The sequence below is a fragment of the Triticum aestivum genome, chromosome 3B (assembly GCF_018294505.1).
Source record: "Triticum aestivum cultivar Chinese Spring chromosome 3B, IWGSC CS RefSeq v2.1, whole genome shotgun sequence".
In the NCBI taxonomy this organism is placed as follows: Eukaryota; Viridiplantae; Streptophyta; class Magnoliopsida; order Poales; family Poaceae; genus Triticum; species Triticum aestivum.
The window spans coordinates 742,765,337-742,778,814 of record NC_057801.1 but is presented as its reverse complement, the minus strand read 5'-3'; the positions used below and the strand labels follow the sequence as shown (position 1 = coordinate 742,778,814).

The 13,478-nt window shown below is 47.2% G+C and overlaps 2 protein-coding genes across 2 annotated transcripts; one reads left to right on the top strand and one right to left on the bottom strand.

Moving 5' to 3' along the window:
* The first annotated feature begins 323 nt into the window (after window positions 1–323).
* LOC123066276 (uncharacterized) lies at window positions 324–1,736 on the top strand. Its single transcript, XM_044489390.1, has 3 exons — window positions 324–946; window positions 1,162–1,512; window positions 1,602–1,736. The coding sequence occupies exons 1-3, from the start codon at window positions 422–424 to the stop codon at window positions 1,629–1,631; spliced, it is 906 nt and encodes a 301-aa protein (XP_044345325.1). The 5' UTR covers window positions 324–421; the 3' UTR covers window positions 1,632–1,736.
* A 5,024-nt stretch (window positions 1,737–6,760) lies between these two features.
* Window positions 6,761–7,519, bottom strand: LOC123066275 (uncharacterized). Its single transcript, XM_044489389.1, has 2 exons — window positions 7,266–7,519; window positions 6,761–7,161 (listed from the first exon to the last, which is right to left on the bottom strand). Exons 1-2 carry the CDS (start codon window positions 7,419–7,421, stop codon window positions 6,967–6,969), a joined length of 351 nt encoding a protein of 116 aa, XP_044345324.1. The 5' UTR covers window positions 7,422–7,519; the 3' UTR covers window positions 6,761–6,966.
* Window positions 7,520–13,478: the final 5,959 nt, after the last annotated feature.

The window sequence follows — 13,478 nt, the reverse complement described above, 5'->3', positions numbered from 1 at the left end:
TTTGGACTGCATGAGCATTTGTTTAAAATTACATAAAAATTTAGCATGCTTTACCCAAAATGCACTACTATTATTTATAAATAGATAAATAATAAACAATAAATAATAAACAGTGGAAATACGAAATAAGCTCTTTGATACACTTGTATTTTTTTTAACTCACATGCACAGTGGCGAGTCATCAAGGAAAAAAAGACGTTGGGCCACTTCGCGCGTGAGCGAGCCCTCCCACCTGCTCGCTAGGAGCGAGTTATAACGGACCCCCGTTCTTCTCCTTCCTCCTCCCCTCTCCTCCCGCCCCCCAATTCGCCGGCTCCCCCGAGACCAACGAATCCAAGAACTCGAAAAGCCCTCCGCCCGCTGGTGGTCCCTCCCTCCTCCCCACCCCCGCCGGCCGCCGGCCGACGGCCTCCGCCGCAGCATGGAGAGCACCGCCTCGGTGCTAGACCGCGCCTCCTCCGCCGCGGCCCGGGCTGCGGCGGAGGCGGGCCACCTCTCCTCCATCCATCTCGTCTGGGTGGCGGGGCTGGTGGTCCGCGCCCTCGAGCGGTGCGCATTTCTTGATCGCGCCAGGGAGCTTCAAGAAGCTATCGATGTTCTTGCTGGCGCGGACCTGCAGACCATGGCGAACGCCGCGGGCATGGTGAGCAGCGCCGCCGCCAGGGCGGCTTTAGAGGCGGAGATTCAGGAAGAGGGCCTTGCAGATACCTGTCGGAATTTGGAGGTGGCGGCGCGTGAGCTAAGCTTGGCGGTGGCGGTGGCGGCGGCGGCCGATTCAAAGGCCAGAGAAGAGAGTACTTGCCAATGGGCATACTGGATCAAGAAGGACAGGAGGAACGCAGATGAGCTCGACGACGGCGTCCTAAGGCAAGCGCTTCTTCAGCATAAGGCCTGGCCGTCGTCCAAGAAGGCCTCCACTGTACTTGCTGGAGCGCCCGAACCAGAGGTACGGTGTGTGCTTGATTGTTCTTCCTGCAAGAAAGTAAAGCGATTTTTTGTTCAATATAATGAAATGTGTTGCCACGATCTTCCCTTCACATCAGTTATCCCAAGTTTCATATAATTTCTAGAGTTCCCTATCTGAATTTCCCCTCTTTGTCGAAAAATCTGAATTTCCCCTGACGTTGGTGTATCTGAATTTCCCCTGACGTTGGTGTGCAGGAGAACCTGGGCGAGTTTCTTGGCTATCCTCTGTTCGGATCCTTGACCTTACTGCCTTACCTCGACCCTGCGGGAGTCGCACTGAAGAATCTGAAGGGCAATGGCCCGACGATTTTGCATTTTGTCTTCTCTGTGGTTTGGATGGCAGTTAGTCTAGGTGTTCCTTGCAGGCAATGCAGGGACACTGCATTAATGCAAATCTTTGCTGATGTCGCGAGCTGCATTGGCATGGCTGGTATTACGGCCCTTGTCATTTGGTATAGCTGCCTGCTGATAGCACCAGGCACATCAATCGTCTCATACATCATTATGGCCGTCGCTTACCTTCTACACTTTTTTGCCTGGGCCTGGGTAAAATTTTAAACTTCTCGCTTCTCCTATATTTTATTATCATCTTATTTGTATTTGCTGACAGCCTTTTGTTCATATGAATGTTGCAGGTTCGCAGATGGATCCGATGGGGAGCGTAGTGTTGTAGCCTTGGTACATGATTATTGATTTGTTGTTCACTGTGGAATAGGCAATTATGGCAGATTACTGAACATATGACCATAGTTAAAGCAATGGAGTCTCACTGTACAGTGCATGTAACAGTTTGTTCTACTTTTGAGAAAGTACATTCCAGGTTCAGCCGTAGACTGAGTTTTGAAATGAAGATACTATCATTCTGAAGAAGTTCTTTTCTTCTAGTAATGCAGTTATTTTTCCTTTTATCTTTTCTGGTGCCAATGTTAGGAAGTTACTTCTGAGTAGCTCGGTTAATGCACTAGTGCCTTTTCAATCTATGCCAAAATGATGGTATGACGTCGGTGCTGTAGTTCAATAGTGCAAAGGTTCGGTTTGGGTGTTATTGCCTGCAGAATGATCTGCTCTGGATGGTGGCCTTTTTCAGGTACTGGAGTTGTTTGTTTGAATTTCTTACCCGAATATAGTGCAAATGTTGATGTTGGTGTTCTTATTGCCTGCAATGTGATCTGCTCTAGGTGGTGTAGCCATTTGACACGGGTTATTAGCTGTGAATCTACTCATACTTGTCTTAGATGTAAGTTGTAAGTTTTCCGATTCCTTAACCAGTCGTAACATTTAATTAAATATCCCTGTTAGCTATTCATTGCAACAACTGCACCAAAATTGGGTGTTTTGTTTGCGCTGTCAGTTAATCAGAACGCACTCTCAGAAGTGAGTGATATAGTGATATCTGAATGTGTCTTTTGGCCTGTTGAAATACAGAAAAACTATATATTTGGTCATGGTCTGAAAAACAAGCTTTCGTGTTCAAGAGACCTTCTGGGTTTCGAAATTTGGTTTATTTGTTATGCAACTTGTATTTGATTTATCAAAATTTGGGGTCTCGTGTAGGTGTGTGAACGAGAGCTACTGCGAAATTCAGATCCAGAGCACCAACCTTTTTATTTGACAAAGCAGCAAGCACTGCTTGCATATATTTAGGTCGAAAAAAAAACAGAAGTTGCTGTGATGCTATCCTGTAATATGCAGAAGTTGTTTGTGCTTTTATACGATCATCTTATTTGTCGGTGTAGTGATTATGCATTTATGCTGGCTGGACGTAGACTATTGCCAAGGCCAATGACATAGTTTGCTGCATAATAAGATACACAGTTGTTTTATTACAACAAGACATGTTTTCTTTCAACATGCATATATAATCTATAATGATGTGTACAAGAGCCCAAACTGCATCTTGTCTCATGTTACATTCCCCTCATGCATTTTGTTGCCATGGCTCATGTCAGCACTATTTAAGATCTCTTTATATGGCGAATGTAAGAATTGGCAGAACCTTGTGTCGCTTCAGTAGAGAAAATACGGTACCTTCTGCCTTTATTTTATTTTTTGAAAATACAGTACCTTTTGAATGATGATTGATAGAGTCGAAATCCCGGCATTTTCTAAATGGAGTCTGCTGAAACGCAGCATTCGACAGTGCTGAAGGTTATGGTCTCTGATTCGGATTATTTCTTTCATACTAGTGGGAGTAATTTGATTAGTCATGGACCTTGTGATATTGCGCCTTTTCTTTTTAGAGCATATATTGTGTTTAAAGACGCCATGGTAGTGAATAAATGTAAACAATTCCATGCTCTGACAAGCAACAACCAAAGTGCATGTTTTGAAATGTACCGGGTTTCCAGTTCAGCCGTGTACTGAGTTTTGAAATGAAGATAGTATCATGTTTCTTAATTCCTGTTTCCATTTTCCAGGTAGCTCTTGTTTGGTCTAATCCATCCATATTTTAGCCATATTACAATATTGTGAAATGCCATATGATCTCTTGCTGTAACAAATATGTGCTACCGTGTTGGCTGCTGCAAGTTAGGTATCCTTGCTTTGGTGCGATTAATACCAGTCCTTAATTGATTTTCTTGAGATAGTTTTTGTTTAGCAAGAAAGGAGGGCTTACTGCAAATATGAAATATTGAGCACATCCTTCAGGCTAGCCAGTAGGTTGGAGGGAAAAGGAAGTTAGTTTGTGCACTGCAATTTAATGTTCAAGATTATTGTGCAGTCAAGTTTATTTTCCTGTTCCTGTATCAATCTCATCTGCACATTCCATTTTGTTTTTCACCCTACTCAGGATTTACTTCCTGCATGGCATACAATTTTTGAGTAATAAAGTGCAAGAAAATTCATGGGTAACTTTATTTAAAACAGGGACTCAACAAGTAATATATGGAGAACCTCCTGAGAGAATACATATAAAAATGAAATAAATCAGTCCTGAAAGTAATTTTCCCTTTTCCCCATTGAGGTGTGGAAAGGTCTCGGGGACATAGCGATAGTATGGCTAACCAAGCTTTTCAACCTCATTTTTCGGGCAAACAAGATGCCAGAAGAATGGAGACAGAGTATATTAGTACCAATCTTCAAGAACAAGGGGGATGTTCAGAGTTGTACTAATTACCGTGGAATTAAGCTGATGAGCCATACAATGAAGCTATGGGAGAGAGTCATTGAGCACCGCTTAAGAAGAATGACAAGCGTGACCAAAAATCAGTTTGGTTTCATGCCTGGGAGGTCGACCATGGAAGCCATTTTCTTGGTACGACAACTTATGGAGAGATATAGGGAGCATAAGAAGGACTTGCATATGGTGTTCATTGACTTGGAGAAGGCCTATGATAAGATACCGCGGAATGTCATGTGGTGGGCCTTGGAGAAACACAAAGTCCCAGCAAAGTACATTACCCTCATCAAGGACATGTACAATAATGTTGTGACAAGTGTTCGAACAAGTGATGTCGACACCGATGACTTCCCGATTAAGATAGGACTGCATCAGGGGTCAGCTTTGAGCCCTTATCTTTTTGCATTGGTGATGGATGAGGTCACAAGGGGTATACAAGGAGATATCCCATGGTGTATGCTCTTTGCGGATGATGTGGTGCTAGTTGACGATAGTCGGACGGGGGTAAATAGGAAGTTAGAGTTATGGAGACAAACCTTGAAATCGAAAGGGTTTAGGCTTAGTAGAACTAAAACCGAGTACATGATGTGCGGTTTCAGTACTACTAGCTGTGAGGAGGAGGAGGTTAGCCTTGATGGCCAGGTGGTACCTCGGAAGGACACCTTTCGGTATTTGGGGTCAATGTTGCAGGAGGATGGGGGTATTGATGAAGATGTGAACCATCGAGTCAAAGCCGGATGGATGAAGTGGCGCCAAGCTTCTGGCATTCTCTGTGACAAGAGAGTGCCACAAAAGCTAAAAGGCAAGTTCCACAGGACGGCGGTTCGACCCGCAATGTTGTATGGCGCGGAGTGTTGGCCTACTAAAAGGCGACATGTTCAACAGTTAGGTGTGGCGGAGATGCGTATGTTGAGATGGATGTGTGGCCACACGAGGAAGGATCGAGTCCGGAATGATGATATACGAGATAGAGTTGGGGTAGCACCAATTGAGGAGAAGCTTGTCCAACATCGTTTGAGATGGTTTGGGCATATTCAGCGCAGGCCTCCAGAAGCTCCAGTGCATAGCGGACGGCTAAAGCGTGCGGAGAATGTCAAGAGAGGGCGGGGTCGACCGATTTTGACATGGGAGGAGTCCGTTAAGAGAGACCTGAAGGATTGGAGTATCGACAAAGAGCTAGCTATGGACAGGGGTGCGTGGAAGCTTGCTATCCATGTGCCAGAGCCATGAGTTGGTTGCGAGATCTTATGGGTTTCACCTCTAGCCTACCCCAACTTGTTTGGGACTAAAGGCTTTGTTGTTGTTGTTGTTGGTGAACATTAAAAAGAAGGGAAAAAGAGTAGTGAAGAAAGCTTAGAGTATGCGGAGTAGCGAAGAAAAAGAGTAGAGTTAGTTATGACCCATAATTTTTAGGTGGGAAAATGCTTTGGAAAGTAAAATGTATTATAGTTCAACAATTCTAAAGAAGTTCTTTTCTTTTAGTTATGCAGTTGTTTTTCCTTTTATTTTTTCTGGTGCCAATGTTTGCAAGTTGCTTCTGAGTTGCTCGGTTAATGCACTGGTGCTTTTTCCATACATGCCAAAATGCTGGTATGATGTTGGTGCTGATTTTAAATCTATGTCAGATAAGTTTTTTTTAGGTGTATGTCAGATAAGTTCTGTTAACCTATCAATAGTGTGAGAATGATCTGCTCTGGATGGTGGCCTTTTTCTGGTACTGGGGTCGTTTGTTAAAATTTCTTACCCGGATTATTTGGCTTTGTCGTGTAAAGGTTGATGTTGGTGTTCTTATTGTCTGTAGTGTGATCTTCTCTAGGTGGTGTAGCCATTTGACACGGGTTATTAGCTGTGAATCTACTCATGCTTGCCTTAGTTGTAAGTTGTAACCTTTCCGATTCCACAACCAGTAGTAACATTTAATTTACGTTATATTCATATATTCTTGTTAGCTATTCACTGCAACAACTGCACAAACAATTGGTTGTCTTGTTTGCGATGTCAGTTAATCAGAATGCACTCTCAGAGGTGTGTGATATACTGACATCTGAATGTGTCCATTGGCCTGTAGAATACAGAAAAACTACTGTATATATTTGGTCATGGTCTGAAAAACAAGCTCTCGTGTTCAAGAGCCCTTCTGGGTTTCAAAATTTGGTTTATCAGTGCTGCAACTTGTATTTGGTTTATCAAAAGTTGGGGTCTCGCGTAGGTGTGTGAACGAACGAGACCACCATGATGCACATTCCGTCTTGCATTTTGTTGCCATGCCTCATGTCAACACTATTTAAGATCTCTTTATATGGCGAATATAAAAATTGGCGGAACCAGCGTCGCTTGAATAGAGAAAATACGGTACCTTCCTCTCTCTTTTTTTTTTTTTGAAAATACGGCACCTTCTGAACGATGATGGATAGAGTGGAAATCCAGGCATTTTCGAAATGCAGTTTGCTGAAACGCAGAATTCAACAGCGCTGAAGGTTATGGTCTCTGATTCGGATTATTTCTTTCATACTTATTGTGCCTTTCCTTTTTAGAGTATATATAGTGTTTAATTAAAGAATATATAAAGGTGCCATGGTAGTGAATAAATGTAAACAATTCCATGCTCTGACAAGCAACCACCAACATAATGGCGTACCAACAGCACTCAATCTATTATAGGCACGAGCCATGTAAAGTTGTGAACACACAAATAGCTAATAAGTTGTTCCTCAACAGTTGATATTTCTGACCTGCAAACTGCTGCCTGAAAGAAGACCAAGAAGAAGAGTACTCGCTCTAGTGATCTAAACGCTTTTATATTTCTTTACAGAGAAAGAGGAAGTGATTAACAAACTTTCACTTGTCCTAGGGAGATCCTGCCTAGCTAATCCTCCAAGCTAGCAAGCAAACAAGAAGCCAAGTTTGGATATGGAGTAGTCTTGAGTACAGAGGTAGCCGGATGGGATGAAGCAGAGAGCCACAAACACACACGCCCCCATGTCAATGGGATCCTGCAGCTCGGGCAGGTGGTACTTGTACTTGAGCACCAACACGTAGATCAGAATCGCCAGGCCCAGCACGGCCGTAGCGCACTGCAATTGAAAAAGGCAATTCAGCATTCAATTCGATACTTGTATTTTTTAGATAGAGAAAAAGAAAGATAGATAGATAGATGGTGGTGATTTACGGAGTGTACCCTGGTGATGATCCCAAGGTGGTGCGCATATCGTCCGCGCTGGATCAGAGCAGGCCAGTTGAGCAGCTCGGCGTGGCCTTCCTCCATCTGCCGGAGCAGGAGGCTCCGCCGCCGGTTCTCCCGCTGGATTTCCTGCTGGTACAGGTAGTGCATCATGGTGCCTGCCGGTGAGGGGAGCGGACCGGAGCAGAGCAGATCTGCCGGCGGGGAAACTACCGGTACCAGAGGCAGAGGCAGAGGAGGCGGCGTTTCAATCTGATTTTATCTTTCTTTTTTTTGAACACAAATCTGATTTTATCTTAGTAAAATGCTTCGGTGGCGTCGTGCCGGGACCGGACTGGATCTCCCGGTAATTGTGAAGGGGGCAGCCCACGAGTAACGATAATATGTAGTAGCATCTCCGATAGAAGATGTACACGTAAAAATACCTAACTTTTGCATATTTGAAACCCAAAAACACTAATCCAGTAGATGATGTAGGTGAAAAAAAATTACATCTCCGCCTCACAAAGATGTAAACTATAATACTTCGCGGTGCAAATTTGCATCTCCAACTCCAGGAAATGTAAAAACGTGGCCGCTCGTCAACTACCCAACTCCCACTTCCTTTCTCTTCCCCTTCCCCAAATCTTCATCCTCGCGCCGCTCGGCCGCCACCCAAATCAGCGCGCCGCCGCGGATCCACCTCCGCCTCACCGCCCGCTTTCGATTTCCTCCCACTTTCGGCCGCCGCCCGCCATCGTACGGCGCTAATTGGGTCGTCGCCGCCCCGGCTCCGCCCTGACCCCGCCAGGCCGCCACGTCTCCGCCCTAACCCTCCTCTCCGTCCGACACCATCCACCCCTACCCTGTCGTCGCTGCCACGGATCCATCGCGCTCCGCCCGACCCCGCCGCATCCGCCCCAACCCTGCCGTCGCCGCCACGGATCCATCGCACCGCGCCGCCCCGTCGCTGCACCGCGCCGCCTCGCCATGTGGTCGAGGAAGACCCCGAGGGGCAATACGGGCTTCTTCGCCGTGAGGGCGAAGCCCTCCGGCAACGTCGGGGTCGAATTCTCCGACGTTGGCCATCGCTTTTGGCTCGGCATGTACCCCACCGCCCACGATGGCGCGCGTGCTTACGACGTGGCGGTGTGGCGTGTCGGGAGGCCGAAGAAGGGCCTCAACTTCCTTGAGATCGGGACCCAGGCGGATGCGGAGTTGCTCGTGTTGGGGGGCATTCACTTGAAGGGGATCAAGACGAAGAAGAAGAGGCCTGCCATTGTCGTTAGTCCTGGCCAGAGCGACGTGGCGGCGATGGCGAGGTTCGCACGTGAGCATTCGGAGTATGTGCAGGCCAAGCAGGAGTTCTGGTGAAAGCGCGACATCGAGAAGAAGAAGAAGAAGAAGAAGAAGAAGAAGAAGAAGAAGAAGAAGAAGAAGAAGAAGAAGAAGAAGAAGAACGAGGATGTCCCCTTGACGGTGATCCTTGTCGACTCCTCCGAGGAGGACTGGGGCGACTCCGAGGAGGAGGACGAGGGTTGTGATGTCCCAGTCAAGGATGATTTCTGGGAGCAGTTCGAGAACTCTGCTGATGAGTAGTAGTTTTATCTTCGAAGTAGTTTAAGTAGATGTAGTTCGAACTCGTAGTAGTAGTAGTAGTAGTAGTAGATGTAGTAGTAGTAGCAGCAGCAGCAGCAGATGTAGTAGTAGTAGTAGTAGTAGTAGTAGTAGTAGTAGTAGTAGTAGTAGTAGTAGTATAGTAGAAGTAGATGAATTAATGTAGTACCTCGAACTAGTAGTAGTTGAGTTTGCTATGTTTTTATTAATTAGAACTATGTTTAATTATGTTTGAAATGAAATAGTAGTTGACTTTTCTATGTTTGAAGTATAGGTTTCAAATGAAATAGTAGTTGAAGTATAGTTTTACATCTCCATTTGCATCTTCTATTGGAGTTGCTTTTTTATATCTCCGTTTTGCATAATCTGTTGGAGTTGGCATTTTTTGGAGATGCAAAAAGCACTTTTTGAAGATGTAAATTTTTACATCTCTAAATTTGCATCTTCTATTGGAGATGCTCTATTTTTATGGATGAAAGGATCGATATGGTTGACTAGAGGGGGGGGGGTGAATAGGCAACTAACAATTTTAAGCTTTTCTTTACCAAATTAAACTTTGCAACAAAATAGGTTGTCTAGATGTGCAACTAGGTGAGCAACCTATATGATGCAATAACAACTAGCACACAATCAAGCAAGGATGTAACAACAAGTAGGCTTGCAAAAGTAAGGGCACGAATTAACCAAGAGTGGAGCCGGTGGAGACGAGGATGTGTTACCGGAGTTCCTTCCTTTTAAAGGGAAGTACGTCTCCGTTGGAGCGGTGTGGAGGCACAATGCTCCCCAAGAAGCCACTAGGGCCACCGTATTCTCCTCACGCCCTCACACAATGCGAGATGCCGTGATTTCACTATTGGTGCCCTTGAAGGCGGCGACCGAACCTTTACAAGCAAGGTTGGGGCAAACTCCACAACAACCGGAGGCACCCAACAACAACAACAACACCACGAAGCTTCACCACAATGGAGTATGGCTTCGAGGTGACCTCAACCGTCTAGGGTGCTCAACACCCAAGAGTAACAAGATTCGCAAGGGATAAGTGGGGGGAATCAAATTTCTCTTGGTGGAAGTGTAGATCTGAGCCTTCTCAATCAATCCCGAGCAAATCAACAAGTTTGATTGGCTAGGGAGAGAAATCGGGCGAAAATGGAGCTTTGAGCAACAATGGAGCTTTGGGGGAAAGAGGTAGTTCAACTAGGAGGAAGAAGACCCCTTTAAATAGTGGGGGGACACATCCAACCGTTACCCCACTGAGCAGCCCCGCACAGAGCGGTACTACCGCTAGGGAAGGGCGGTACTACCGCTGAGGGTGGTACTACCGCTCCCTATTCAGCGGTACTACCGCGCTGAAGAGAAAGTCAGGCCACTGCCCAGAGCGGTACTACCGCGGGAGTAGAGCGGTACTACCGCTCAGAGCGGTACTACCGCTTCTACTGCCGCTACTAGTGCCGCAAAACCCGAAACGAGAAAACACCGTCTCGAATCGAGGCGGCAGTAGGCGCGGTACTACGCGGTACTACGGCCGAAGCCCGCGAGCGGTACTACTGCTCTGCGGAGCGGTACTATCACTTAGAGCGGTACTACCGCTTCGTGGAGCGGTACTACCGCTGGGGGGCTTCGGCGGTACTACCGTTGTAGACCGCGGTACTACCGCTGGCACAGGGCAAAGCAGGTACGGAAGAGAGGTGCAGCTCCAAAGATGCGAAAGGAAGACGACGGGTGTGATAAGGATGTGTACGTGTTGATTCCACCCTAGTCTTACCAAAGCGGATCCCCTCTTAATAGTATGGTGACTCCTACGAAACTAGTCCACCAACAACGAAATGCAGGAGCTACACCGTCTTGAATAAAAACACCGAGGGGAGGAAATCATCTCGTGCCAATGGATGATTCTCTGAAAGAACTTAAAGCACACGATTAGTCCGCAAAAGCATTGTCATCAATCACCAAAACCACTATGGGATAAATAAGCCCTTACAATCTCCCCCTTTTTGGTGGATTGATGACAATACGGGATTTGCATAAACAAGATATAGAGTACGCATACAAACCCCACGATCCTAACATGTAGATGGGCTCCCCCTAGATGTGTGCTATTTCGATAAGTGCTTTGGACTGCACAACACACATAATAGGATCAGAGCTCCCCCTACATTTTAGAGACCAACAATCTAAGCATGGTGTAGGAGAGCAGCATAGATGATATAACAAGAGAAGCACGCAACTCATGAGCTAGATAGACATAGATAATGATACTGAAAGGTAAGGTAGCATCTGTCTCACACCATATGATTCGAACTTAAGTCTCACTCGAACTTAGGACTCACAGACAAACCAACCAAAGCAAAAGCGAGGAAAACACGAACAAGACACAACCACGAACAAGACACGAAGACACAACTCGCAAATCCCTAAACTCTCTCCCCCTTTGGCACCGAGACACCAAAAAGGAGAGGGAGTGCTGCTACCGCTCCAGGTGAGAGCAAAAGAGGGACACACACATCAGATCTCAGAGGGGTCATCAACGCCACCATCGTTAGCCGGGAAGTGCTCAGCATCAGAATCAGTCCAAGGGCAGTGCTGCTGAATCCACTCCTCCTCGGTGAGCTGATCCTCAGAGCCACTAATCACAATAGCACCCATCTGACGCATGAGCTCCTTGTGGCGACCGCGGGCCTTCTTCTCAGCCACGTGAGCCATGTACTGACCGTGAGACTCCATGCAGAAGAGCTTCTTTACCTTGGCCTTGAGCTTCTTGGCCCAAGATGGCTCTGTCCCAGAGGGCACGTAGTCATCATCCTCATCCTCAGCCTCAACACCAAACTCTTCCTCAGTCTTCATGGCAGCAGCAGATGACGGAACACCAGTCCTAGGGGCCTGAGTGCCCCAGTTATCCTTCTTCCTCAGACTCTTGACATCGTGAGAGACCAAATCGCCAATCTCCAGTGCCGCCTTGGGATAGACACGATCCCAGGCCTTCTCAATGAGCAGCATAATGAACGGACCATAGATCGGGCACTTGCGCTCGGAGATAGCAGAAACCAACTCACCCCACATAACATGAGAGACATCCAACGACTCCCCGGTGGGATTGTCCTTCTCACGCTGGCAGAAAAGAAGCATGTCCACGAGATAAGAATGAACCTGGTACAGATTCCCAATGCGAGGGAAAAGAGTCTCTCTGAAGATGCGGTGCAGGATATTCAGAAAGGAAGGCATCTCATAGGTTTCCTTGTGTGTCTCAGAGTTGATCTTCAGAGTGCAGTATGGCCAGAGAGCTTGCTTGTGAGTGCAATGGGCGCGGGCGTGGGGGCGAAAGCCAACCGGAGACTCAAGACCTAGATCTTCCACCCCAAGCAACTCCATGAAAGCTTTCCACGTGACAGAAAGCAACTTGCCATTTGTCATCCAAGTCAGTGTCCTATCCACATCAGTCCCTAGGTGAACCGTGGCATAGAATTGAGCCACAATATCAGCATCGTAGTCCTTGTTGAATTGCATGATCCTGAGAATGTTCAGTTGAGTGCACATCTGAAGTGCTTCACCAAAGTAGTCGGGATCGCTCTCCATATGCGCGGTGTCGATGGAGTGCGCGTTGACATAGAGATTCTTCTTGGCTTTGAGAACATCAAAGAAGATGGCAAACTGAAATCTGTTCCAGAACGGACGGTTGACCAAAGTGGGATCTTGGTCGTTCTCATACGGGTTGCGGCGGCGCCTTGCCCAGAACTCTTTGGGAGGCATTTCAGGCACGGTTTTGGTTGCCTTTGGCTTGACCCAAGATTTCTTCGGGAGTTGAGGTGGAGGAGGAGGTGGAGCACTTGAGGATCCTCCGGCAGGCTCGGTGGTGCGGTAGCGCTTGGACGAGGCACGTCCGGGATTGACACGACGAGCCTGATGCTCAGGGACCTCATCACCTGGAACCACACACAAGAACACGCAAACAACCAGAAAACACGAGCATAAGACACCAAACACGAGCAAAAAGATTAATGAAAAGTAGAAGTAGAATGGAATCTGGTAGAGGGCGGTAGTACCGTGACCCTTGGGCGGTAGTACCGCTCCAAGTGGTAGTACCGCTCTAGAGAGCGGTAGTTCCGCTCACAGCGGTAGTACCGCTCGAGAGAGCGGTAGTACCGCTTGAGGCGGGGAAACAACAGTTTCCTACTATCGTGGTCAGATCCGGTACTTCCGTCCTACCAAATTCAAAAATACTCCAACCAAACACTAATCCAAACTGCCTAGAAGCAATCTCCAACCTACTCAAGCCTAGATTTGGCCAAAAATCTAAAGATGCAATCGCTACTGCCCCTACGAAGCTAGATTGGAAACCTAGACAAAAAGAACAAGAGAACGGGGGCAATACTGGCATCCATGGCAAGAGGACGAGGTGGGGATCGACTCCACCGAAGGGAATGGAGAGGGACGGCCCGGAGAGGGAGATCCGCCGGAGCCCTCCCGCGGCGCCGGTTGCTGGAGAGAGAGAGAAACAAGTGAGGGGGCGTGCGAATGGGTATGGGGGAGAAGAAACTCCCCCTGCCCCGATAAAACCCTCACCCGCGCCTCTCAGCGGTAGTACCGCACTGGAGGGCGGTAGTACCGCTTGGAGCGGTA